General features: G+C 39.9%; 1 protein-coding gene across 1 annotated transcript in view; it reads left to right on the forward strand.

Annotated features, from left to right (window-relative positions):
• The window catches only part of dcbld1 (discoidin, CUB and LCCL domain containing 1), a 147,671-nt gene that overhangs the window by 93,935 nt on the left and 25,789 nt on the right, over window positions 1–27,947 (forward strand). Inside the window, exons 4-9 of the mRNA XM_060854824.1 lie at window positions 1,066–1,203; window positions 3,970–4,021; window positions 17,216–17,288; window positions 19,348–19,481; window positions 20,175–20,215; window positions 27,651–27,866. Coding sequence (XP_060710807.1) covers window positions 1,066–1,203; window positions 3,970–4,021; window positions 17,216–17,288; window positions 19,348–19,481; window positions 20,175–20,215; window positions 27,651–27,866 — 654 coding nt within the window. The remainder of the gene's footprint in view (window positions 1–1,065; window positions 1,204–3,969; window positions 4,022–17,215; window positions 17,289–19,347; window positions 19,482–20,174; window positions 20,216–27,650; window positions 27,867–27,947) is intronic.

Genomic DNA, 27,947 nt, shown 5'->3' on the forward strand with positions numbered 1-27,947 from the left:
CATATTGAAGACAATCTGTATCAATTAAGGCATTTTAATCTGACACTGTGAAAGCTGTTAAAAATGCCATTGAAACAGATAGGGGGTGTCCTCAGCCACTCTTTGTATAATTAGTGATGATAGATCTGCTTTGTCCTTGTCAAGGTGTCTGGTGGCTTTTTGTCCTTTGATTGTTTTTGTGTGTATTTTCTAAGAGAGTTGAATCAATTGCAGGTATGAAACTTTGCAGGCGAACTGCCCAAACATGCTCCGTGGTAAATTCACTTGTGTGGCTGTGACTTGCAGGCAAGTGTTTTTTTGCAGTCATCTTAAAAATCATGTCTATGCAGCTCAAGTTGTTTCCTTCCTTCCCTTTTTGTTAAAACAACTCTAAGCATTTTACCACATAGTGAAACTAAAAATTAATATCCTATAATTGCACATGCACATTATGATGATGATATATTTTGCTGTAATATGCCATATTTTTAAGCGCATTTTTAAAAACAGTCAAATGCTGAGAAATTCAAATAAAGCTGTGCCAGTGATCAGTATTGTTTTTCCATTAGAAGTAGTTTATTTTTATGACATACAAAGAGAATGTTCAAATATAATCTATAATCCAAATCTAATTATATCAGATTTAATGAATGTAGATTTTTTTTTGTTTGTTGAAGTTGTTTACATTTGGAAGTTCTTGCTTTATGATTGGAGGAAGTAATATAAAGTGGACCAGTTTTGACTAATTGTGAATCCTGGATGTTTATAGTGCGGGAAAACCTGCAACCTGTTTTGTTAGCTCAGTCTAAAATTAATCATTCTATCTTCTTTAGCAGGTACCCTTTTAAAATTATAAATCCTTTCTAAGAGAAATTCAGTGCTTTTCATAATGCAGAAATCTGCTTAAAAAGTAAACGCGCCAATAAGAAAGAAAAGCTAATGTTTCTGCCACACTTTACCAGGCCCTCAAAATGCCTTACAGTGATTATTTGAAGTGTTGTGGCTATTATGTATTCAAATACTATTTTAAGAATGTAAATTTGCACTAATGTAAGTGTCATTAAATAGTTTTCTATGTATATATAGGTACTTATTGTGGAAGCCTAAACCTGGACTCCAGAGAAATCCACATAGACAGCAATGAAGTAAGCATTCAGTTTAAAAGTGGCTCCCATATATCAGGACGTGGATTCTTACTGTCATATGCTACAAGTAGCCATCCAGGTAAGACATTAAAAATCAAGGATTACCTTGATTCCAGCACTTTTTAAAAAATATTTTATTTGGTTCAGTAAAATGATTTTAAAAGACAACCAGCAATCACAGCACGAGGCACCCAGGTTCAATTCGGGCAACTAGGTAGAGTTTGCACATTGTCCCTGTGTCCCGGGTGCTCCGGTTTCCTCCGATAGTCCAAAGGTGTGCAGCGGAGGTAAATTGGCCATGCTAAATTGCCCATAGTGTCTAGGGATGGGCAAACTAGATGGATTAGCCATGGGAAATGCAGGGTTACAGCAATAGAGTAAGGAGGTGGGTCTGGGATGCTGTTCGGAGGATCACTGTGAACTCAATTGGCTGAACTGCTCACTTTCAAGTTATAGATTCTGTGAAATGAATGACAGTCTTTTCTACATATAAGTCAAATAGTTGAATGTCCTAAGCCGAACTTATTAACTATTTTAACTTACTTTAAACTAGTTAATGTATGGTTGAAGATAATTATCTTGGTTGAGATCGTAACAGAATTGAAATGAAGAGTGACACTTAACCAATTTCTTTACTTTGTCAGAAAGGGACTGTACTGTCTGTCAGTGTTTCCTAAATGACATGAATGCTTTTGTCTCTTCCACCCAGTTTTAAATCATCTCTGTGCTGTCAGATTGTACACTGAAAAATTTGCTTGCATCAATTCCAAATCTGCCTTTATCAGTTTTCCACATCAATGCTGTTTATTTGAAGTTATTTTGAGATTTAAGGATTTTCTAAAATGTATTCACTTTTAGAGTAGACATGTTGCATAACAAGGTTCAGGTTTGAACTGTGTAAATGGCCAGGTGAGGGATGAATCATGAACTCTGTGGGTCGCAACAAATATTTTAATGCTATTTTTAGCTTATACCTTTCTCTAATCACAGTGTACATATCCAATGTATACCCTATCAGTACAGAGACTATTACCAGGTGTTAACCCTGAGCAAAATAACACAGGCACAGTATCAAGCATACGAACACACTGGTGCAAAGCTTAAAAGAGAGAGTTTAAGCTGGAGAGAGTTTGGAAGAGATTTACCAGAATGTTGTGGGGTATGGAAGGCTGGAGTTATAAAGAAAGGCTGGATAAGCTGGGACTTTTTTTTTACTGGAGTGTAGGAGGTTCAGAGGTAACCTGATAGAAGTTTATAAAGTGAGAGATATAGATAGAGTTGATGGTACTTGTCTATTCCCTAAGATGGGGAATTTCAAGACTACAGGGGCACTTTTTTAAATTCAGAGGAGAGAAATTTTAAAAAGACATAATGGGCAATTTTATTTTTACATAGAGGGTGGTTTGCATGTGGAATGAACTTCCTCAGTAACTGGTGAATGCAGGTACAGTTACAATGTTTAAAAAACATTTGCATGGATACATGAATAGGAAATGTTTGGAGGGATTTGGGCTGGGAACTGGCAAGTGGGACTGGTTCAGTTTGGGATAATGTTTGGCATGGACTGGTTAGACCAATATATATATACCATTTCAGTGTTTCACTTTGGGCTTAAGAATACAGAACAGTGGTAACACGTATGAGATTGCAGGGGCAAAGTTCACAAAAATATTTAATAGTAACAAATCCCAGGTTATACTGTCATTTGACAAATTGTTACACAATGGAAGTGTGGCAATGCTGTGACTTTAAGAGGCGTACTTTGTCCTGGTTTATTTTAAGAGAGCGATTTAACAAAAGGCGGCGTGAAGCCTGTGGTAACATAAACAGCTCATAAGGCCTTAGGTATTTTTGAAAGTTGGAACAAAGAAGCATACTGGATGAGTGTGGGCTGCTCTTACATGCCAGGATTTCTAGCTTTTCTTTAGATTTTAGATTCGGCAGAAGTTGCTGGAATTTTGAAGAAGTAAAAGCTATTTTTTCCCCCCTCTTGGTCACAACTAGAAGTTGGGGTTTCTCTTCCAATGTGAACATTGCATGTGAGAAAATCTGATTTCTGAATTTGCCTTTTTGCCAAGGGCTGTTGATTGAATGTTACTTTTTTGGATAGTTACTTAGTAATAGTTGCTATATCAATTATTCAGTTATGTTTTCCAGTAGAGTTAAGTTATTTTAAGTTCTTTTTTCTTTTGTTGTATTTTAACTATAATGTTTGAATAAATTGTGTTTTGCTTACCATCGAGTAGTGTGACCAGTCACGTTGTATCTGAAACGCAGCACTTCACATTTGCTTTTAAAGTAAGAAAAAGTTAGTGACTAGGGACTACCTTCCTCAAAATATTTTGAGGAACTTTGGTATGGTCCATAACAAACAATATACTCCAAATCTTAGGGACCTGAGGTCCACTCATAGGAATGACTAATATTGGTGCAACTGTGATAATACGTAATGTAAATGCTGAAAGTTGGCAATTTATGTACCAGTAATCTAGTCAAATGTGATGTCTTATTATTTAACTGTCACATTGTTTAGTTATTCCAGTTGTTTTACAGTTTTTAAATAGTGTAGGCAGTCTCTGAAATATAAATGAGGTTGAATTAAAATTTTTAAATTATTGAACTCATTAACTTTATATTCACAGAGAAGTGGGTGGAATCATTAACAGTAGAATCCCCATGTAATAAAATACACAGTTGACTTAATTAACTGCCCTCCGTTATGTGTTATGCATTATGGATTTGTAAAAAGATATTCTGATTTGATATTTCACTTTCAAAGGTCGTTGTAGCTGTAGTACAGGCTGGAATTATAATGTGCATTGACATAGATTTTTATTCTATGCAGATCTAATTACCTGTTTGGATAAAGGAAACCATTATGATGAGCCACAGTTCAGGTAAGGTTCAAATCAACTGTTTTTCTCTGAATAGATACTTACTTTCTTCTGTATATTATTCTGCAGTATTAATTATGACATTTTGGCTGGGTGTTTCAAATGGTTGTGTTAGTTATTTTTGTCACGGTTAGATGGGAAAGTGGCCAAAAAAGTGCAAGACATTGCATGAAGAAATACAACTTAAATCAGTGAAAATTGAGTTTCCATGGTTTTCTGCATTAATTTAAGAAATATCAGGTTGAACCTGCAACTTGATAAGGTGGTGAGAAGGTCAGGGTCAGAATGGGGTCATTAGTTTTGATGTTAACAGATGCCTTGCTCAAAGAGAAGCAGGACTGGCTTTTAAGTATTCGTGGATGCAAGGTACTAAGGATGTATTAGAAGGGAAGGGTGGCAGTATGATTTCAGAGAACTAATGGTGCTACAGAGAAAGAACATTCTTGAAGAAATAATTTATCTATTTGGCTGAAACTAAGAAATAAGAAAGGTGCAGTTACATTGCTCAGTGTCGTCTATAGACCACCAGGTAATGGGGAAGATGTAGGGAAATAAATTTGCAAGGAAGTTACAGAGAAGTGGAAAAATTATACAGTAGATATAATAGGGTCTTTAATTGTTCAAAATTAGACTGGGATACTGATAATTTATTCTAACTTATAAGAGATTTGGATATTATAGAGGCATAGAGTCATACAGCATGGAAACAGATCCTTCAGTCCAACTAATCCATGGCGACCATGTTCCAAAACCAAACTAGTCCCAACCGGCCTATGTTTGGCCCATTTCCCTCCAAATCTTTCCTATTCATGTATTATCCAAGTGTCTTTTAAATGTTGTAACTGTACCTGAAGCCACCATTCCTTTTGACAGTTCATTCTACATGCAAACCACACTCTGTATTAAAACATTGTCTCTCATATCCTTTGTAAATTTTTTTCTCTCATCTTAAAAAATATGCCCTCTAGTTTTGAACTCCCCACCCTAGGGAAAAGACCCTTGCTATTCATCTTATCTATGCCCCTCATGTTTTTGTAAACCTCTCTAAGATCACTCCTCAACTTCCTATGTTCCAGTGAAAAATGTCCTAGTCTATCCAGCCTCTCTTTATAACTCGAACCTTCCATGTCCGGCAACATTTTGGTAAATCTTTTCTGAACCCGCTCCAATTTAATAATATCCTTCCTGTGGCAGGGTGACCAGAACTAGACTCAGTACTCCGGAAGTGACCTCACCAATGTTCTGCATAATTTCAACGTGACATCACAACTCCTATACCCAAATGAAGGCAAGCATGTAAACGCTTTCTTAACCACCCTGTCTACATGTGATGCAAATTTCAAAGAATTATGTACCTGGACCCCTAGGTGTCTCTGTTCTACAACACTGCCCAGGGTCCTACCATTAACTGCATAAGTCCTGCCCTTGTTTGTTTTACGAGAATGCAATTCCCCGTGTTTTTTTCAAATTAAACTCCATCTGCCGCTCCTCAGTCCAGTGACTGTATTAATCAAGGTCTCTAAGCATTTGTTGCCTATTCCAACTGCCCTTGAACTGCATGGTTTGCCTGGACTATTAGAGAGAGGAGTTGAGAATCATTGCTGTAGATTTCAAGTCACATGTAGACTAAATTTAAAAAAAACAAAAAGAATGGGCTTTTACAATAATTGATGATAAGTGTCATGGTCAAAATTTATTAAAAGTAACTTTATTTGCCAGATTTAATAATTGAGTTCAAATTCCATCAGTGCCCTAGTGGAACTTGAATCCATGTCCCCAGAACATCAGCTAGTGGGATTTGTAATCTAGTGACACTACAACTTGGGCATCATGTCCTCATTGTGTAAAGGGCAGAGAATTCCTAGCTTGTGTTCAGGTAAATTTTCTGCAGTAATACCACTCCTGTCCAATGAGAAAGCAGACATTGCTCGAACTCTTTCATGAGAATGAGGAGGATCAAGTGGGTCAAGTCGCAATCAGGAAAATCTCAAGGACAATGATCGTTGCATTGTAAGATTTATTTGTGAATTTGGTTATGGAGAATGGCAAGGAAGAATACCCAGAGAAAGAGCAACTGATTAAAGCAGCCCACTTGGTTGTCACCTCATCCCTAAACTTCAACATTCATCCCTCACATCACTGATACACAGTGGCAGCAGTGTTTACCATCTAACAATGTCCTGCATCAACCAACGCCCCTTCAACAGCACCTTCCAAACATGAGACTGCTGACGCCTAGAAAGACCAAGGCAGTCGATATATGGGAATGCCACAAGCTGCAAGTTCCCCTCCAATCCACACACCATCCTGCTTTGTAAATGTATTGCTGTTCTTTACTATTACCAGGTCAGAAGCCTAAAGCTGCCTTCCAAACAGTACTGTGAGTGTACCTACCTCCCAATGGGCTGCAGAGTTTAAGAAGAGGGTTCATAACCCATCATCCTAAGTCATGATTTGGAGATGCTGGTGTTGGACTGGGGTGTACAAAGTTACAAATCACACAACACCAGGTTATAGTCCAACTGGAAGCACTAGGTTGAATTGGAAGCACTAGCTTTCAGAGCGCTGCTCCTTCATCAGGTTGCTGTGATGAAGGAGCAGCGCTCCGAAAGCTACTGCTTCCAATTAAACCTGTGGACCATAACCTGGTGTTGTGTGATTTATAACACCATTCTAAGGGCAGTCAAGGATGGATAATAAATATCCACATCCTACAAAATAATTTAAAAATAACTAATCGGGGAAAGCCAATTTCAACAGGGTAAAATGGTATTCTACGATTCACCATCTAGAGCTGCTTCATAAATAATACAACCTCCATCATGTCAGAAGGAGGGATGTTTGTTAATAATCACCATTCATGACTCCTCAGATACTGAAGCAGTCCGCATCCAAATGTGGAAATACCTGAATAATATACAAGTTTGGGCTAACAAAAGGCAAATAACATTTGTACCACACAAATGCCAGGCAATGACCATCACCATTAAGAAACAATCTAACCATCATTGCTTGACATTCAATGACATTACCACCACTGAATGCCTCACTATCAACACCTGGGAGGTTACCATTGACCACGAACTCAACTGGACACGTCATGTAGCGACAAGAGCAGGTTAGAGGCTAGAAATACTGCAATGAGTAACTCACCTACAAGACACAACTTAGGAGTATGACTCTCCTGAATAAGTACAGCTTCAACAACATTCAAAAAGCTTGACAACATCCAGGACATTGCAGTCCATTTCATTAATAGTACATCCATAAGCATCCATTCCCTCACCCACCTACAAGCAGTAGCAGCAGTGTGCACTGCAAAAATTCACCAAATTTCCTCACACAGCACCTTCCAAACACATGATCACTTCCATCTAGAAGGACAAGAGTAGCAGACACATGGGCATCTCACCACCTTCAAGTTCCTCATCAAGCCACTTACCATCCTGACTTGAAAATATATCACAATTATTTCAGTATTGCTGGGTCAGAATCCTGGAATTCCCTTGCTAAGGGCATTGTGGGTCGAGCTACAGCATGTGGACTGCATCTCACCACCACCTTCTCGAGGGCAATTAAGGACGGGCAATAAATGAACTCCTGGCCAGCTAGCGATGCCAACATCCCACGTGTAAATTAAAAAGGACAAAGTACATCAGAGGTTTGGAATCCTGCAGTGTGTAACCCACCTCCTGACATCCCAAAGCCTGTCCTTCATGAGCAAGGTATGCACCAGAAGTGCAATGGAATGCAGTCCACTTGCTAAATGAGTGCGGGTCCAACAACGCTCAAGAAGCTTGACATCATTATGGACAAAACAGTCTGCTTGATTAATCCAAATCTATAAATATTCTCTCCCTCTGCCACTGATGCTTAGTAACCACAGTGTCTACCATGTACAAGAAATTCACCAAAGTGCCTTGGACAGCACCTTGCAAACTGATAACCATTATGATTCGGAAGAGAAAGGCAGCAGCTACATGGGAACAATACTGCCTGCAAGTTCCTCTGATTTCAGTCTCCATCCTGTTTAGCAAGTATGTCAGTGTTCCTTCTTTGGCTTAATCAAAATTCCAACAAGCCATCCCAAACGTCATTGACTAGATACCTACACCAAATAGACTGCAGTGGTTCAAGCAGCCAGCTCATCATCTTAATGGCAATAAATCATGGCATAGCCAATGACACCCATATCCAGTGAAAGAATTTTACAAAATCGATGACTCATAAATTGGATGAAAAATTATCAGTCAAGTTTGTAACTGAAGAAAGTATTGCCCTTGAGAAAGAGAGAGTTCAAATATAGTCATGAAGCTTTCACATGTAAGGAAATGAACCAGGAAGTCTGGAGTTCCCTGGACGATACTAAGTCCATAAGAAAAAATGAACAAAGAGTAGACCATTCAGCGCCTTGATCTTGTTCTGCCATTCAGTAGGATCATGGTTGATCCACCATTTCTCATGTCCATTTTCCTGTCCTTTTTCCGTAACCCTTGATGGGAACAGAAGAATTAGAAGTGGGATTAGGCAATAAGCAGTCCTTCGAGCCCGCTATACCATTTAACATGATTATGGCTGATCTTATTCTGGTTTCAATTCCACTTTCCTGCCTGCTCCCCATAGCCCTTTATCCTGCTTTTCATCAGAAACATATCTATTTCTTTCTTGAATCTGTTGATTGATTCTCCCTCCACTGCACTCTGTGGCAGTGAGTTCCACAGATTCACAACCCTCTGAGAGAAGTGGTTTCTCCTCCTCTCAGTTTTGAGCCTCCCTCCTCTCACTCAATGTCTATGACTACTTATTCTAGACCAACCCACAAGAGGCAGCATCAACTCAATGTCCATCTTATCAATCCCCTTCAGCATTTCATACACTCCATGAAACTCCCTTCATTATTCTGAACTCCAGTTAATCCAAGCCCAAACTATTCAACTGCTTCTTCTATGAAGGGCCTTTCGTCTCTGGAATAAATCTGGTGAATCTCCTGGAACTGCCTCCATTGTCACCATATTCTTCCTCAAGTCGGGAGACCAAAACTGGACACAGTGCTCCAGGTGTAATCTCACTGATGCCTTTTAAAATTGTAACAATGCTTTTTCACTTTAAGAATCCAGTCCTTTTGCAATAAATGTCAAGATTCCTTTTGATTTCCCTAGCTGATTAACATTCTTTCCAATTCCACCTTAAATATACACAAGAGCTCTGCTCCCACAGTTCTCTTTGGCAAGGAATTCCAAAGAGTAAAAAGTGAGGTCTGCAGATGCTGGAGATCAGAGCTGAAAATGTGTTGCTGCTTAAAGCACAGCAGGTTAGGCAGCATCCAAGGAACAGGAAATTCGACGTTTCGGGCCAGAGCCCTTCATCAGGAATTCCAAAGACCTTCAACCCTCGAAGAGAAGGAACTCCTCCGCATCTCAGTCTTAAATTGGTTAAACATGCTGAGACTCTATTCTGAGACTATACCCACTAGTCCTAGACTATCCCATGAGGGGAAATATCCTCTCAGCATTTACCTTGTCAAGCCCCTTAAGAATTCTGTATGTTTCAGCGAGATTGTTTCTCATTCATGGAGACAGGGGCACTGTTGAGGATTAAATGAATATTTTGCATTTGTCTTCACTAAGTAAAATGCTGCCCAGGTTGCAGTGTACTGGCAGGTAGCTCAAACACTTGAAACATTTAAAATTTAGAATGAAGAGGTATTTCATAAGCTATCTGTACTTAAATTTGATAAAACACCAGAACTGGATGAGAGAGATCCAAAGCTACTGAGAAAAGTGATAGTAAAAATTGCAGAGCCACTGGCCATAATTTTCTAGTCTTCTGGAGACTTGGATGATGCTGGAAGACTGGGCCGATGGGGAAGGAGGTCCAGGAGTAGGCCATTCAGCCTATCAAGCATGTTCTGCATTTCAGTTAGATTTTGGCCAAACTCCATCTCTCTGCCTTTGACCAACATCCTTTAATACCTTTTGATTGACAAAATTAATCTCTCTCAGAATTAAAATTCACATGGTGCAGGAGGTGCAGCATTAATTGTTATTCGTGGAAGAGTGTTTCAAAATCGGCCACTTTTTGTGTGCAGAAGTGTTTCCTAACATCTCTCCTGAACCATCTGACCCTAATTCTCAGACTGTGCTCCCTAGTTCTTGAATCTCCAAGCAGTGGAAATAGTTTATCTTTATCCACCCTGTCTTTTCCTGTTAATGTCTTGAAGGCATACATGTTCACAACAGGATGTAAAAATGAGCCCAGCTATAGGTTACTCATTTTAACCTCATTGGGGAATTTTTTCAAAGTGATAACTTGGGCAAAATTAACAGTCATTTTGGCAAATGCCATTCATTAAGAAAAACCAACATACAACTTTTCAAGGGAAAGCATGGTTAACTAAGTTGGTTGAGTCTTTTTGATGCGGTAACAGCGTGTATTGATGAGGATAATTCTGCTGATGTGAGGATAAGGACTACCAAAAGACATTTGATCAAGTGCTACATAACAGACTTGTGTGCTCAATTATAAGAAGGATAGCAACTACATAGGGCAAAGTGTTTTGGCGACATCCCCCATAAAATTCTTGCCTGTGTTGCAACTCTCCCTCTTATTCCATGTGCTCACAAGTCTTTAATGTAGCATTTATTACAGCCCCTCAGGTGCTGATTTGGTGAAGCCTGAATGGCAGCCCTCCTGCACCACAGGTGAGCTAAGTTAATAGCGAGTCAGACTTCCTCAGACTCTGTGGCCCCCTCACTGAAATGAAGTACCCCTTTGGAGTTTCTGCCAACAGTTCTGGCAGTGCCTAGAACTTGATGTTTGCTGCCAGGACTGTAGGAAAGAGCACAAAGAAGACTCAATGGATTACAGAGCAAAGTAAATCAGTCAGATTCAACATTAACGATGTATCTCTGCAAATGATACACGTCCTGCTAAGCTTCTCCAGCACTTCCTGTTTTTATTACCCCTCCAAACCTTCACTGCTCCAAAGAAAACCATTGGAGCCAATCCAATCTTGCCTCACATTTAGATCCTGCAGCCCAGGCAATATCCTGGTAAATCTTCTCAGCATCCTCTATAGTGCAATCACATCTTTCCTGTATTGTGCTGACTAGAGCTGCACATGGTTGTCCAGTTGTTGCCTAACCAGCATTTTATACACTTCCAGCATAATCTCCATGCTCAGATGTTCTCTTGTGTTGAAGAGCAGTGGGCAAGGTGAGGACCCTGTGACAACTAGTCAGTGTCAGTGAGAGACGCAGGAAAGGGTGAGGTTTCTCACAGAGAAGCAGACAAACTGGCAGCAGACTTGGAAGAACTCGAGACCTGAACAAGAAGAAGAGGCGGCACAGTGGCACAGTGGTTAGCACTGCTGCCTCACAGCGCCAGGGACCTGGGTTCAATTCCCACCTCAGGCGACTGACTGTGTGGAGTTTGCACGTTCTCCCCGTGTCTGCGTGGGTTTCCTCCGGGTGCTCCGGTTTCCTCCCACAGTCCAAAGATGTGCGGGTCAGGTGAATTGGCCATGCTAAATTGCCCATAGTGTTAGGTAAGGGGTATATGTAGGGGTAGGGGTATGGGTGGGTTGCGCTTCGGCGGGTCGGTGTGGACTTGTTGGGCCGAAGGGCCTGTTTCCACACTGTAAGTAATCTTAAAAAAAAAATGTTTTAGTCTGTACTTAAGTAGGACTAACATAACGTAGAGGCTCAGTGATTAGCACTGCTGCCTCACAGCACCGGGGACCCAGCTTCAATTCCAGCCTTAGGTGGCTATCTGTGTGGAGGTTGCACATTCTCCCCGTGTCTGCATGGGTTTCCTTTGGGTGCTCCAGTTTCTCACCATAAGCCAAAGATGTGCAGGTTAGGTGAATTATCCATGTTAAATTGCTCACAGTGTTCAGGGATGTGTAGGTTGGGTGCATTAGTCAGGGGTAAATGTAGAGTAATAGGGAATGGGTTTGGGTGGGATCCTCTGCGGAGGGTCAGTGTGAACTTGTTGGTGCAAATGGCCTGTTTCCATACTGTAGGGATTCTATGATTCTACAATTCTATGAGCAGCCGAATGGTGTGTATTCTGTTTTGTTAAGGGGAAGCTCCAGCTAGTGATTTGCACATTCTGCACTACGTGGGAAATGCTGGTCACTCTTGGATGACCAATGAACAGGCGGTGCCACCTGTTGGAGACCACTGTAGTGCATTCACGTGGCTGAGAGATTCATGGATAACAGGTTTCAGGATATCCTCTCCTTGCAGCTTAAAAACCTACCGGCAGAGAGGGATGGATGCCCATCAGGCAGAAGGCAGGTAGTGAGGGAATCCCTGATTGCATTTCATTTACAAACTATCTCTTGGCCTTAGGAATTGCTAAGAGTGAAGGTTTTTCTGCGGAGGCCAGCCAAAAACCAGAACTAGGTATTGTAGGTGGTCCAGCTGATCAGAGTCAGGGAGGAAAACATGTGGAAGGACAACAGTGGTAGGAGATTTATCAGTGAGGAGAGTAGGCAGGCACTTATGTGGCTATAGATGGGATTCCAGGATGGTTCATTGCCTACTTGTTGCCAGGGTCCAGGGTGTCATGGAATGGAATGGTTATAGGGTGTTCTGAAGAGGACAGGTGAAACACCAGAGGTCATGGTCCATGTTGGGAACAGTGAGATCAGAAGAAAGAGAAATGAGGACCTGAAAACTAATGATAGGAAGTTAGGGGTCATAAATCAAAAAGCAAGATTACTCCTGGTACCATGCAGAATTGAGTATAACAGAAGAAGGATAGAAAGATGAATGTCTGGATGAGGAGAGGTTGCAGGAGAGAGGGATTTAAATTTCTGAGGCAATGGGACTGTTCCTAGAGAGGTGGGAACTGTACACATTGAGCAGCTTACGTATGAGAAGAAACGGGATCAAACATCCTTGTGGGGAGGTTTGCAAATGCTGTTGGCTTAGATTTAACTCAATTGTCAGGGACCTTGGATTCTTGTAAGTAGTTCAGAGGAGCAAGTGATTCAGATGGAATTAAAACTCAAGTGAGTGAGGATGCAAAGGAAATATTGGTTAGATAGGGCCTTGCTCATCTCAATTCTAAATGGAGTACATTTTAATGCAAGGTGTTTGAGGAATAAAGTAGATTAACTAAGGGTACAGATAGACACTGGGGAGTGTGATATCATAGCTATGTTTGAGACTTGGCCGAAAGATGGGTAGGATTGGTAGTTCAACATTCCTGGTTGTAAAACATTCAGATAAGATAGACCAGATGATAGAATAGGCGAGGGTTTGCAATCAAGGAATCAATTATAACAGTAAGGAGGCTTTTATTTGATGATTAAATGAAAGCATGTGAGTAGAAATAAAAAGAAATACATAAAAGGGACAAACTCCGTTGGGTGTCACCGTAAGACTCTAAATAGTCAAGGAGAGATAGAGAATCAAATATGTAAGCAAATTTCAGAGAAGTTTAAGAATAATAAGGAAGGAATGGCATAAAAATTTAATGAGCCTGATATTAACTGGGGTAGTTATAGTGTGCAGAATAAGGAGGGAAAAATTCTTAAATTGCATCCAAGAGAACGTTTTTAGCCAGTATATAGCCCAAGAAGGGAGGGGTCAGCTCTGGATATTAAATTTGAAATGAGCTGGGGCAGAATGAAGGCATATCAGTTGGGGAGCATTTTAGAGACTGTCATCATTGCCTAGCTAGATTTAGTTTACTTTTAGAAAGGGATAAGGATGGGCCAAAAGTAAAAATAATCTAAACTGAGGAAAGGTAAATTTTATTAACATTAATTATTAAGGATTAATATGCAAGTGAACTAGGAGCAGTCACGTGCAGATAAAACTGTCTTATAGAGAATTAGGAGGCATTCAAGGGGGATATCGTGAGAGTACCAGGACAAATATATTCCCTCAAAGTCAAAGAGTGGATCCAAGACCAGAGTTCCTTAAATGTCAAGATTAGGATTAAGAAAGATAGCAAAGCTATGGCAGATATTGAGGGGTCAATAATGGAGAATTCCAGGAGGAGTATAAAAAGTTCAAGGGGGTAATTATGGAAGTTAGGAAAGGTAAGAGAGTGCATGAAAAAGCACTGGTGGATAGGATAAAGGGAGAAATACACAAAGTTAAAGAGTTGGGCCCACTGGATGTCATAGAGGTAATCTGGATGTGAACAGTACTCACTGAATACTTTGCATCAGTCTTCACAATGAAAAAGGAGGATACAGGTATAGACATCAGGGTTGAGGACTGTGTAAATAATAAAAGAATTTAACATAGAGAGAGTGATGAAGTACTGGTTTTAGCAGCCCCATAGTGTATAAATCCACAAGCCCAGATGACATGTGGCCAAGGCTGTTGAAGCAGGTAAGGCAGAAGACATTCGGATCTCTGGCAGTAATTTTCAAAACTCTGAGGTACCAGACGAACATTTTCACATGAGTAAAGTAATTACCTGGTAGAAGCATGAAAAGTCCAGTGAATGGATGGAAAATTGGCTGAGAGGCTGGAAGTAAAGTGTAATTAATGGTGAAGCAATTATTTTATAAATTGAAGGAAGGTATATATTGGAGTTCCCCAGGGATCGGTGATAGGATGTCTGTTCTTCCTGATCGATATTAATGGCCTCAATGTACACAGCAAAATTTGTGGAGGGTACAAAACTTTCAAGTGTGTGGACCATGAAGAATACAGTGTCGAACCTCAAAAGGTTAACGACAGGTTGGTGAAGTGAAATGGCTGGTAAAAGTTAACTAGGCAATAGTGAGGACTGCAAATGCTGGAAACCAGAGTATAGATTAGAGTGGTGCTGGAAAAGCACAGCAGGTCAGGCAGCATCGTCCTGCTCCTTGGATGCTGCCTGACCTGCTGTGCTTTTCCAGCACCACTCTAATCTAAACTCTGGTAAAAGTTAGCACCGAGAAGTGATTTTTCGTGACTAGACATAGGTAACAGAAAATTTGAAAATTATGATTCTAAGGAGGTGCAGGAGCAATGGGATCTGATATATATTTGCATAAATAATAGAAGCTGGCAGGACAGATTGCAAGCACAGTTAATAAAACCTACAGTAGCCTGGACTTTGCTGATATGTGTATAAAATACAAAAGCAAACATTTTAGAAAGAAAGTGGAAAGGATAGAGAAAAGATTCATGAGAATGGCCCCAGGACATGTGTGAAGATGGAGAACAGCCCAGACTTATCCCATAGAGATAAGAAGTCTGAATGGAAATTTGATCAGCGTACAAAATAGAATAGGTAGGTGAAACTGTTCCTGTTGATGGAGGGTTGAAGCACCAGTGGGTACAAATCTGAAGTAATTGGCAATGAAAGCAGTGGCAACTTGTAAATGTTTTGATGCAGTGAGTGGTTAGGATCTGGAATGAACAACCTGTTCACAAGCTGTTCAACTGAGGCTTTCAAAAGGGAACTTGGATCTTAATCTGAAATCCAAAGATTTGTAGGGCTGCTGGGGAAAAGGAAAAGAAGGGCACTTGGTGAGTCGTTCTGCGGGCTAATACAGAAACGGGAGACAAAATGGCCTTCATTTGCGATGTAAACATTCGTGATTCCTCAAAGACAATCAAGCCAGATTTTAATGAATTTATTGTTTCCCTCTTACTCTTCAACCGTGGAGAAATGCTTCCAACTTATTTAAAACTCTTTACTGAAATGTCAGACTAATTGAGCTTTCTCTGAAACATTTTCTGCTTCAGAATATGTGTGCTTTATAGCTCGCATCTAAGCAAATTAAAGTACTAAGTTTGGATTAATTTGGATATTGTGATCACTATATAGTGACCCACGTATATAGTGAAGAGTTGAGTGAATGCTACATCATCTACCACAAAAAAATCACTGAGGTGGAAGCAGAAATTAGTGGAAATACCTGATAGGTCTAATCACCATTGAGTAAATGGGTGAGGGGAGGGATGAAGAGTCTACATTTCCAGTTAGCTTTCATTTGAACTGCAAGAAGATTGCAGATCATAGGCAAATGCAGAGCCAAGGTTATGAGGATTGGAGGAAAGAACAGTGAGGGAAATCTGTGATAGAATGGTAGGAAAGTGTGACTAAATGATAAAAGGGTGTTGCAGGTGGAAAATGATGGTGATGCTGCAAGTTTTAAAAAAAAGGTAGATCTCGACAAAGTGTTTCTAACAACAGACAGAGCTCATGTGAGCATCTATTCCCTGAAGAAATTGTTGAACTCCACATAGCATTCAGAAAGTTATGAAGTGTCTAATCAAAAAGTGATGTGCTGTTTCTAAGCTTGCATTGGGCTCTGTTGGAACAGTGTATGAGGCTGAAGTCAGAATTGAGTGAGATAGAGAATTAAGATGGCAAGCAACCTGAAGCTCAAGGCCTCATGTGAACCATAGCAAGGTGTTTGGTAAATGATCTACCCTGTGCAAGGGAGACCACATTGTGAATGGTAAATGCATCGCATTAAATTGTAAGAAATACAAGGGAATCATTGTTCACAGTTCTTGCAGCTCTGGGAGGTGGGGGAGCAGGTTTTGGGATGGTGGAGAAATTGACAAGAAATGAAGTGGAAGAAACATTTGTGGGATCATACCTAAATGGTAAAGGATAGAAGCTGTTGGTGTAAAAGAAAGAACACGAGGAAACAATATAATGGATTTGATAGGGCAGGGAAAAAAAGTGAATGGCAGTGCAGGAAATTGGATAGACAGATTGAAGAGCCTGTTTATCAATGGAATGGAATTCTCATCATAAAGTAAAGGAGGAAATTTTACAGGCATTAGTTTTGGAAGGTAACATTATCTGCTTTGAGATGGAAAGATTGGGAGAATGCCAGTCCTTTTAAAGAAGTATGTTTTGAAGCAATTTCTGATAGAAACCTATTTACCAATCTCTTTAAAAAAAAAACTATTGTTCCTCACATCCAAGACATTTCAAACTTAGAATCTCAGCCAAGTACTTTGTGTAGACAAGTTTTAAACTCAAGGACTGTTTTAGCCTGTTACAAACCTTGAGTTACATTTCAGGCCAAGTAATTAATGTCATCTTTGACGAGTGAGTTGCAGTGTCTTCTACATGAGTAGATCTTTGTGGATGATGATCATTTTAAAGCATAGTAATCTGTCTGTTGGAATTTTTCTGATTCTAAACCTGGAGCAGACCTCCAGTTATACTGCCGTTTAGGGAAACAAATTAATTTGATACTTTTCATGTTTGTTTTAGCAAGAATTGTCCTGCTGGTTGCAAAGCTGTGATAGGAGAAGTCTCTGGTGATTTTTCTCAAGGATATAGGCATGTGAGTAACAAATGAGAAAATTTTACTTTTTAATTCTCTAACTGTTACATTTCATAGATTCTGCTTATGAAAATAAAATGATGGGGAGCTCAAAGCTATACCGAAACTGATCCAGGTTTTGCAATTGATCAAAGATAGGCAGAAAGGTAGGCTGTGAAGAGGATGTAAGAAGGCTACAAAAGGAGAGAGGTATGTTGAGTGAGTGTGTAAAGATCTGGCATATGAGGTATAATGTGGGTAAATGGTCATTTTTTTTCGCAGGAATAAAAAGAATCTTATTTTCCAAACGGTAGGAGATTGCACAGCTCTGAGATAGAGGGGAATCTGGGTGTTCTAGTCAGTGAATCATAAAATAATAGTGCAGAGGTACCACAAATAGTTAGGAAAATTAGTAGAATATTATAAATTATTGTGAGAAGGATTGGTACAAAAGTAGGAAGGTTATGTTTCAGTTATACAAAGCAGTGGTGAGACTTCATCTCGTGCTGTTGAACACCTCACTTTAGGAAGCTTGTGAATGTGTTGGAAGCAGGACAGAGAATGTTTACCAGACTAAAACATAGAATGGACAGGTTGGCTTATGAGAAAGGATGCTCAGGCTAGATTTTTCCTGCTATAGTTTAGCAGTGTAGGAGCTGACTTCGTTGGAACATACAAGACGCCAAGGGGCCTTGACAAGGTGAATAATATTTTAAATACAACATCAACTTACATTTTCATGACACCTTTTAAAATAGTAAACTATTGCAAAATCCATCACAGATCCACATGATGAGTGTTTCGGAGAAACACCCAAAAGATTGGTTAGCAAGGTACATTTTAATAATTAACTGAACACAAAAGGAAAGCTGCCAAAACTCAGTAGACAAGAGAGCATCTGCAAACAGAATTAATATTTCAGGTCAAATTTCTCTTTCGTGACAACTTGTTTTTGTAGTAAGCTTTAAGGATTCTCCTTAAGAAAGGGGAAAGAGGAAGGCAGAGGGAATAACAGGGCCTAAAAGTAAGGCATGTGGAGGCATTGCTGAAAATGTGTTGCTGGTCAAAGCACAGCAGGCCAGGCAGCATCTCAGGAATAGAGAATTCGATGTTTCGAGCATAAGCCCTTCATCAGGAATGAGAGAGAGTTTGCCTGGGCTGCATAAAACACAAGAATTCGAGATGTCTCAGAGGATCATAGGGATTGAAGATTGTGGATAGAGAAGTACATGGAGAGATTTAGAAAAAAAAAATGAGAATTTTAAATTTGAGGTGTTCCTGGATCAGGAACATAACCATTGGAGTAGGAAATTCTAGAGAAAACAAAGTCAAGAGTGAATGTTTCAGCAATACTTCATTGCCAGTTCTTCCCACACAAGATAGTTGGAATGTGGCGTTCTTAGCCACAGGTTGTGGTTTAGACAAAGGTCATCGTTACTCATCCTGTCAGCTGTCTAGTAATTTAGCAGCTGACACAAATGAGGAGTCAACTTAATATTTGTAATTCAGCAAACTTTTGTACATGCGGAGTAGGTCAGGAGATGTATCAGAGGTTGCGATATAACTGAGATTTCCTAACTGTGCGTCACCATTCCGGGAAACCAGTAGGTGGATTGATATTTGTTAAAGTGGGAGCAGGATAGGAGGTGTAATCCTAGTCTTAATCAAATGTGTGATATTTTCACCCCCCCCCCCCTTAGAATGCACATTATGCTATGATTTAATGTTTCATCTAAATGGCAGCACCCCCTCTGTACTGTTTTGGGAGTGAAACTTTAATTATTGGTTCAGTATCGAGAGCAGGACTCGAACTCAAGTTTCTGAGGTGAAGTGTTACCACTGAGATGAGGCCTTTGGCAAGACTGAAATTCTTCACCAACTTTGGATTTCCCTTTAACTGTCCCTATTTCAATGAGGGTAGTCCCAGGATCTCAAGAATCGATTTATCATGGTCAAAAACAGAATAATGCAAATGATGGGAAACTTTGATTATGAAATATTTGTTTACCTTTTTGTAAATGAAATAACAAATTTATTAGCACATTGAAGTTGCCCATCTAACTAACTTTGTTTCTTTCAGACGTCACCCCTTTGCAAAGCTGCCATTCATGCTGGTGTAATACTAGACAGACTAGGTGGCAATATAGACGTTGTTCAGCATAAAGGTCTGAGTCGATATCCAGGTATCCTGGCAAATGGTGTTTTGTCAAAAGAGTAAGTAATAAGTTTCCTTTGTTTCAGTTCAAGTTCAGATTCAAATCTGTTAATGAAGAAATAAATTTATTGTGGTAGCAAAATATTTTAAGATAAATTGAAATGTTTAGTTTCTCCCCACAGCCCCTTAATCCAAGGCAACTTGGAAATCAAAAATTGTTGTTGAGAATTGAATCAAATGTATCATTTTCAGTAATAATTTTTTTAGAAGATTGGGAATAATTAGCTTGTGCAACAAATCTTCAAGCAGAGCTATACAGCTTTACATTGACTCTTCAGTGGCAGAAGGTACTCCAGGTTGCTATCAGCACTCCCTTGTAGATTTCCTCATTGATATTGTTGCCAAGCAACGCATGGACTTTGCAGATAACTGCTTGTTGTGCCATCTGCCCCAGGGAATCACTACAGTCAGAGTAACTCCGCTTAAAGTAATTCTACGCCAACACATCTTTGTCTCTCGTTACCTTAAAGAAAGGAAAAGAAAAAGAGCAGTCAAAATTTATTTAGTATTTCACTCCAGTGTTGTCTTAGATTGTGCACTGAAATCTGTAGCAAGGTTTGAAGCTACAAAAGAGTAAGAGCACTGAGCCCAAGCTACCATTTGGGGTAGAAGTCATTTATGTTTACTTTATTTAAATGTCTGACTGAAAATATATTGTAATAATATTTCTCCTCCTCTTGTTGCATTTTCAGTGGATCTCTGTCAGATAAACGGATTGTGTTTAACACTAATGGTAAGCTAGTATTGTTAAAAATATTAACTTTATAAATTGTTATGTTTGTGAATGACTCTTCATTTTGGGTAAAATGGAGGAATGAAGGAGGTCATATGAGCAGTTCTAACTTCTTCCCTGACATAAGCTTGGACTGCTTGGTTATCGAAAAGTTAAAGTGTGACCCAGGTTATTTATCCTGGGAAGAAAGTACAAGATATTCACGTTCTGGAATAAGGGCATCTGTGATGACTTTGTATAGTCATTTGGTCTCCCAAGTCTCACAATGAGCTGTTAAGAATATCAGATTTCATGAATGATTCTACTCATTCCAAGAAAGAATGGACTTGGATTTAGAAGGTAGTTAATCAGCATTTGTTCTAGATACAAAGTATGTGTGATTCACATTGCTGTGGATGTGGAAGGGAAATGATTCAGTTCCCTACAATGTGGAAACAGGCCCTTCAGCCCAACAAGTCCACACCAACCCTCCAAAGACTAACCCACCTAGACCCATTTCCCTCTGACTAATGCACCAAACACTGTGGATAATTTAGCATTGCCAATTCACCTAACCTGCACATCTTTGGACTATGGGACGAAACTGGAGCACCTGGAGGAAACCCATGCAAACACTGGGAGGATGTGCAAACTCCACATGGACAGTCACCTGAGGCTGGGATTGAACCTGGTCCTTGGTGCTATGAGGCAGCAGTGCTAACCACTGAGCCACCACACCACCCCTGAAACAGGTAATGGAAAGCTATTGTGATGTAATGTTTGTTAGGACTTCCCTAGAATGTTCTTGAACCTTTCAGACAAGACAAATGAGAATTTGAGGGTGAGAGAGTGGAGGAATAGAGGCAGCCTATGTGTATTGTTTACCACATAAAATATAGGTAAGAGCTTTGATTGCAAAGACCAATTCCAGGAAGATTTAAATGAAGCTGGAAGATTAGCCTTTGACTCAAGGAAAGGAGTCCAGAGAAACCATCAGCACCAGAGTCAGTTCATGGATTTGAATTTGACAAGTGGAAAAGGGAAGCAAGCCATCAGGAGCTTAGACCAGCTTTGGACTGGCTTCTGCAGAATGAAGTGTTCACTTAAGGGTCAGGATAAACTATAATCACAGAAAGGACTTAAAATCATTCTAAAAGTTCCCCCCTTTCAGGGGAAGTTCACTTCTAAAACTAAAGTACAATTTGCCTACAAAATTAGAAACAATACTGGATGAATACTAATTTGTTTTGCTGCAATTATTAGGTCACTTAACAGCCTGACTTAGGACAATGGCTTATAGGCCGCCTTAGGCCTCACCTGACTCACATAAAATTGCAAAGAAGTCAAGAGGAAGCAAAGGGTGCTAGGATGGTCATCAGAGGAATTCTATAGGCCCTTTCCCACCTGCAAACCTATTGGAACACCACTGAGAAATTCTACTCCTCATTTTGAGACATAATGCACCATAACTTAAAAGCCTTCTGCAGTGCTTTGAGGAGTTAAGAATGCTAATTTATGACTGTTATTCTTATGTAACATATTTTCAGAAAGCCTTATGCAAATTTCTTCATGTGTGGCTCATGAAAACATCTTAAAGCTTGTGGAATAGTCAGTAGTCTAACTGATGTGGCAGTTGAAGACAAGTTGGCGAGAGTGCAGCTCCACAGGAATCTTTGCAGAAATCTGTTTGCAATGTGAATGATTGGCAACTGAGTTTTTGTAATTTGATAAATATGCCAATGGTGCAAAACCTCGTGGGCAAATGATGAGAAAAATTAAGAATGATTCTCTCCAGAGAGACTATGGAATTGAACTGAGTGTGACAAATACATTTTCATGTGCATAAAGTCAAAAGGTTGTGTATAAAAAAATTGCAGATGAAACTTGCTGACTACTGTTACCTTCCACGGCAAAGCTTGCTTTCTTGCACAGCATCAATTATCTTAACGTTAACTATACTGCAACTGCTATCAGGAAACAATGGTTATAGATTAATTTTAGAAATTGATATTGTTCAGTCTTTACCACTGTACAGGCTGCTTGAAGTTTTGTCATTCAGGGCTGCTACTATCTGAAAGCAAGATGTAATAGTTTGAATTTTCAATCACATCATTTTCAGTCTAGTCATAAAATAATGAATATCAGAATATGCTTTTTTTTGGTGAGGTCCTTATTTATTAAATTTCAAGAGCTGTTCCTGTGCAGAACATTAACAGCAGAATTAAAAAGGACATTGATGTAAAAGGATCAGCAAAAACCAATAAATATTCAGTGTGGTAGTTGTGGTTTGCAGGACACTGGGACTTGATTACCTTCTCAGTGGGTGTATGGGTTCCTGGAGACTATCACCAACTTGGTTTCTTTGCAGAAAATCTATTCGAAGTCACACTGATGGTTCCATCCAGTGCTGAATAGGTTTTTCCGTACAGGTTTAGATTTGATGTAACTCAAATGAGAATAATGCCAGTCTGAAACAATATTTGCTAAAGTAATACAGAAGAATGATTTTAAAAGATCAACAAAGAATTTATAGCACATGTAAATGTCAATTGACTTAGTGGATTGATCTCATTGTTTCTACTCTATATGAGCTTCCCCCACCCCTATTTCACTGAAACATTTCAGCATATTATTCCCAGGTACCAGCTGCCCTTAAAGGCATCTATGCAGTTTGTGGTAGTTGCTCTGTGTGGTGAACTTCCTATACCAATAGAGAAGGGAGTTATCCTGAACTCCTGATTGGATTTACTAGTTACTGCCTTAAATTTGGACCATCTGGTTTTCAACTGTGCACAAATAGCCACAACTCACCCCTGTCTACCCTGTCAAATCTCCTTTATAATTTAACTCTTTCAGATTACCTATCAATCTTCTGTAGAGAAGAGATTCAGTTGGTTCACCCTTCCCTGATTGTAAACATTTCAGGCTGTATTTCCCCTCCCTGCAATGCTGAGGAAGTTTACAAAATTCAAGAGTGTAGAAATCTTGAACCTGGATGTCAGGAAAAGGTTTTGCAATTTTCCCCTCCAGCTTTGAAAGACAACTTCAGATTCTTATGATTATTTTTATGCGTTGTGTCTTGTCATCAGCCACACTCACCTTGTTTCTTTGCCATATCCAAATCTCCTCCTCTTCCTGAGAAACTAAACACCGATATGTAAAAATGAAGCAGATACCTGACAGGCACGGCTCACTAAATGTTAGTCCTGGCATCATCTATCTGTGTCTCCAGCATTATGTATTGCACACTCCCATGTTGTGTGGCTGCTATCTTCATTAAGCTTTTGTTGACAAATTGGTAGCAGCAAACTACCAGCCTCCCTGCACCTACAGTGGCACTCAGATAAACTGTTACACCACTCCAGCCCTTCACACTTTTCATTGGAGTAAAGGGTCACCTATAAGTTGAAAACTTCTGTCGGATCATGTTATACACAGTGACAAAGCCATTTCTCAGGCATCTACAAAGGATACATCTTCTAGCTCTTAACTTGATTTCTAACTTGACACTTTCTTGTCTTTTAGTGCAGTGGGAAAGGTATCCAGCTGGTCATGGTGGTGAGCAAAGAACTGTCAAAGGGAGTGGACATGTTGCTGTATGGCACTATATCACAGCTACAGTATGCCCCAGCAACTTAAATGGCAAACACTGTGCATTGCTTCAACTTAGTGACTATGTCTGAAAGTCAAAAGGGTGCAGTCTGATGAAAGAGGGGGCATTGTTACATTATGTAAAGAAGTTTGTCTGATTCCAATCCAGGCGATTGGTCACAGTCAGTCAGACACTTTGACTTCCTAGATTCCATGGATCTATATCCTTGCAGTCAATCTATTGGGTCAAGTGCAACCAATCCTGGGATGACAGTTCTGTTGGTCAGGCCACCGTGGAAATTTCAGACCGGTGGCTGAGCCTTGCTCAGTTTGAGTTGACCTGCAAAGTCAGTCAGGGCATGGACCTGGCTCAGTTCCAAAGTCTTGTCCAATAATGGTCAAAGGGCTTATCAACTGGCAGTCCAAAGGTCCATTCAGATCTGGGGATAGACTTCATTGCACTAATATTTCGGCAATAATCCTGATGACTTGTGCTCCAGAACTTTCCCTATCCCTCACCAAGCTGTTCCAGCTAAATACTGGCATCTTTCGGACAATGTGGAAAATGGTCCAAGTATGTTCTGTATCCAAAATGCAGCACATATCCAAACAAGCCTATTACTGTCCTATCACATTTCTCTCGATCATCAGTAAAGTCATGGAAGGTGTCATCAACGGTGCTATTAAGCACACTTGCTCAGTAATAACCTGCTCAGTGACACCCAGTTTAGGTTTAGCCTGTGGCCACTCAACTTCTGACGTCATTACAGCCTTGGTTCAAACATGGACAAAAGAGATGAATTCCAGAGATGAGGTGAAAATGACAGTTCTTCCCATCAATGCCGCATTCAATGAAGCCCTAGCCAAACTGGAATCAGTGGGTATCAGAGAGCAAACTCTGTGCTGTTTGGAGTCATATCTGGCACACAAGACAGTTTGTTTCTTAGAGGTCAATCAGTCCATGTCATACTTGCAGGAATTCCTCAAGGTGGCCTTCTCCCAGACCATTTTCAACTGCTCCATCAATGCCTTCTTTCCATGATAAGGTCAGAAATAGGGATGTTTGCCAATGATTGCACAATATTCAGTATAATTCATGATTTTTCAAGTAATGAAGTAGTCCATGTTCAAATACAACAAGACCTGGACAATAACAAAAACAGAAATTACTGGAAAGGCTCAGCAGGTCTGGCAGCATCTGTGGAGAGAAATCAAAGTTTTGGGTCAAATGATCCTTTCTCAGACCATTAACTCTGATTTCTGTCCACAAATGCTGCCTGACCTGCTGAGCTTTCCAGCAATTTTTGTTTTTATTTCTGATTTACAGCACTTGCCGCTCTCCAGATCTTTTAAAAAAGCCAAAAGGATAACCAGGCTTACGCTGTCAAGTGACAAGTAACATTTGCACCACAAAAATGCAATGATTATCTCCAAAAGAGAATCTTCCTACCATTACTTGACATTAAATGGATTTGCCATCACTGAATTCCCTTGCTATCAGCATCTGGTGGGTTACCATTGACCACTGAACTGGACTAGCAATATAAATACAGTGGCTACAAGAGTTGGATCAGAGGCATCTCACCTCCTGGTTCCTTAAAGCCTGTCCAGCATCGACAAGGCACACATCAGAAGTGTGATGGCATACTTTCTACCTGCCTGGATGAGTAACGCTCAAAATGTTTGACACAATAGAGGACAAAGCAGTCTCTTGATTTGGCACCACATCCACAAATATCCACTGCCTTCACCAGCAACTTTCAGTGGCAGCTGTATGTATTATCAACAAGATGCACTGTAAAAATTCACCAAGGTGTTAGATAGCACATACCAAGTCCATAACCTTTTCCATCCAGAAGCACCAGAGCAGCAGATATTATGGATGCACCACCACCTACAAGTTCCTCTCCAGGCCACTCATTCAGATTCTTCAGTATCTTTAGGTCAAAATCCTTGAATTGCCTCCTTAATGTCATTGTGGGTCTACCTACATGTGGACTGCAATGTCCTCGCCTTCACCTTCTCAAGGGTACTTAGGATGATCCATCCCAGCCAGCGACATCCACATTGAATAAGTGAAGGTTTTAAAACCTCTGCTGGAAAAAATGTAGCTAGTCTCCATTACTCCATGCATCAGGGCCTGTAGGTCCCTGACTTCCAGGGAACCAACCTGCCTTTCTGAGCCATATTCTTGGGGATAGTAACGTGAGAGCCAGTTCCTGACTTGCAACATCTGAAGTGGCGGGTTGCTGGGCTTTAGATATATTGCCCACAGAGTGAATGCCGGAAAGGCCGGCCAGCGATGAGCATTTCCACCTCTCCAGCTGTATTAAAAAAATGCTGCTGAGTCACTTTGATGCATTCGTAATAAGGTGAGGAGCAGATGATTGTATGAGAAAAGTCACTCTGAGCCATGCAAGACTGGATCCGTGAATCTTTCACCAAAACACTTCAGCTGAAAACGGGGAAATCCTGCCTTCAGTTCTAACCTTATCTTTGCAGACCTTTATTGCACTTTCTCTAGTGCATCTTTATATATACAAGATATCTTTATGAAACATCATTTATAATCTCAAGATGTCATGAAGCGTTTTATAATCAGTTAAGTATACTTTGTTTTGCAGTGTAGTTCATCTTGTGATGTTGAAAACAGCAGCCAATTGCATGCACAGAAAGCTCTCTCAAACAATAATGCGATAGAACTTAATTATTTGTTTTTTCAAATATTGAGTGAGGGAACGAATATTGGCCAAGCCTCACTTTTCTAAGATTCTGTACAAATTTAAAATAACTCTTGGCTTTTCAAGTCTGATCATCTTAACTGAACTCCAATGCACTGTTGCTATATTTTACAACCTAGTCAACCTGCATTGTTCCCTGAAATTATTTGTACATCCATACCCCATTTAAACTCTTATTTCCCAAAGATTATGTGGTAGCCTTGTGCCATTAAAGGGCATCACCTCCTCATTCTGCTGGGGACTTTTTTTTTTAGCTATTTGAGTTATCAATATGATAAACTAATGTTCATTAAGACATGTAGGCTTGGGAAGATTCTAGAAGTGAAAGTGTGACTTGGATACTTTTGGATCCATAGCTGAGATGGCCTGAATTGGACTGGTCCAGGGTCTTTATTCATTTGAGTAAAATTAATGTAGAAGTGAAGAGTGCAGTGACAAGTCTTAAGGAGCCAATAGCAATTATTGTCTATCTGAGGAATCCGGTTAAGGTAAGCTCAACTGGACTGCAGTAATTGCCACAAGCTGACTTTGAGGAAGAGTTTGCCAGAGGCAGATAGTGAGTTCGGCCGTTTCGTCAGACTTGTTTTATCCAGGAGGCATGTTGAGGCAGTTTGGTTACTGAGTGAATTATTTCCCACTGTTCCTCATAAATGATAAGTTATCCCATGGTTTACAGGCGCAAGAGAATCCAAGAGCCAATAAGAGAAAGGACAGACAACTGTGAATAATGTGCTAACCAAACTGTTCCATTTCTTGCTCATTATGCATAATGATGGTGAAAACAAGGTATCAGAGTACAACCTCTGAAATCCTCAGGAATGTTTCCACATAACCTATGAAATGTTGAGACACTGGAGGGTTGGCACAATTCTCTACAAAGATGCGTTTGTGTATATGAATAAAGTCAAACTTGTAATTGTGGTAGCTATCAGGAGTCGTTGAATGATGTGAGTTCAGTATTTTTCTCAATGGTGTAATATTTGCCCACTATCTAGTCCTCGGTGCAAACTGAGTTAAAACTAGATTCTACTACAATAATCCAGTTGGCTAATGTCCATCAGTCCATGTTCTTTTTGAACACCAATTCCACACTTTTCTCATATATGCATCTTATCATTACTTAGGTTGTAATCAACCATTGGGAATGGAATTGGGACACATTGCTGAACATCAGATCAATGCCACGTCATTCTGGCAACGGACAGACGCAAATGGTCAAACTCTCAGTTGGTCACCAAACAAAGCACGACTTAATGTTCTAGGACCTAGCTGGGCTGCTGCTGAAGGTGAGAACCAGCAGTGGCTCCAAATAGATTTAGGAGACAGGAAATGCCTCACAGGTTAGTCTTCCATTTTTAATTATACAAAATAAGAGTTTAGTCAATATTTTCTAGATTATTGATGTTGAAAATATATGCTGG

This window comes from Hemiscyllium ocellatum, chromosome 3 (genome assembly GCF_020745735.1).
Source record: "Hemiscyllium ocellatum isolate sHemOce1 chromosome 3, sHemOce1.pat.X.cur, whole genome shotgun sequence".
NCBI lineage: Eukaryota > Metazoa > Chordata > Chondrichthyes > Orectolobiformes > Hemiscylliidae > Hemiscyllium > Hemiscyllium ocellatum.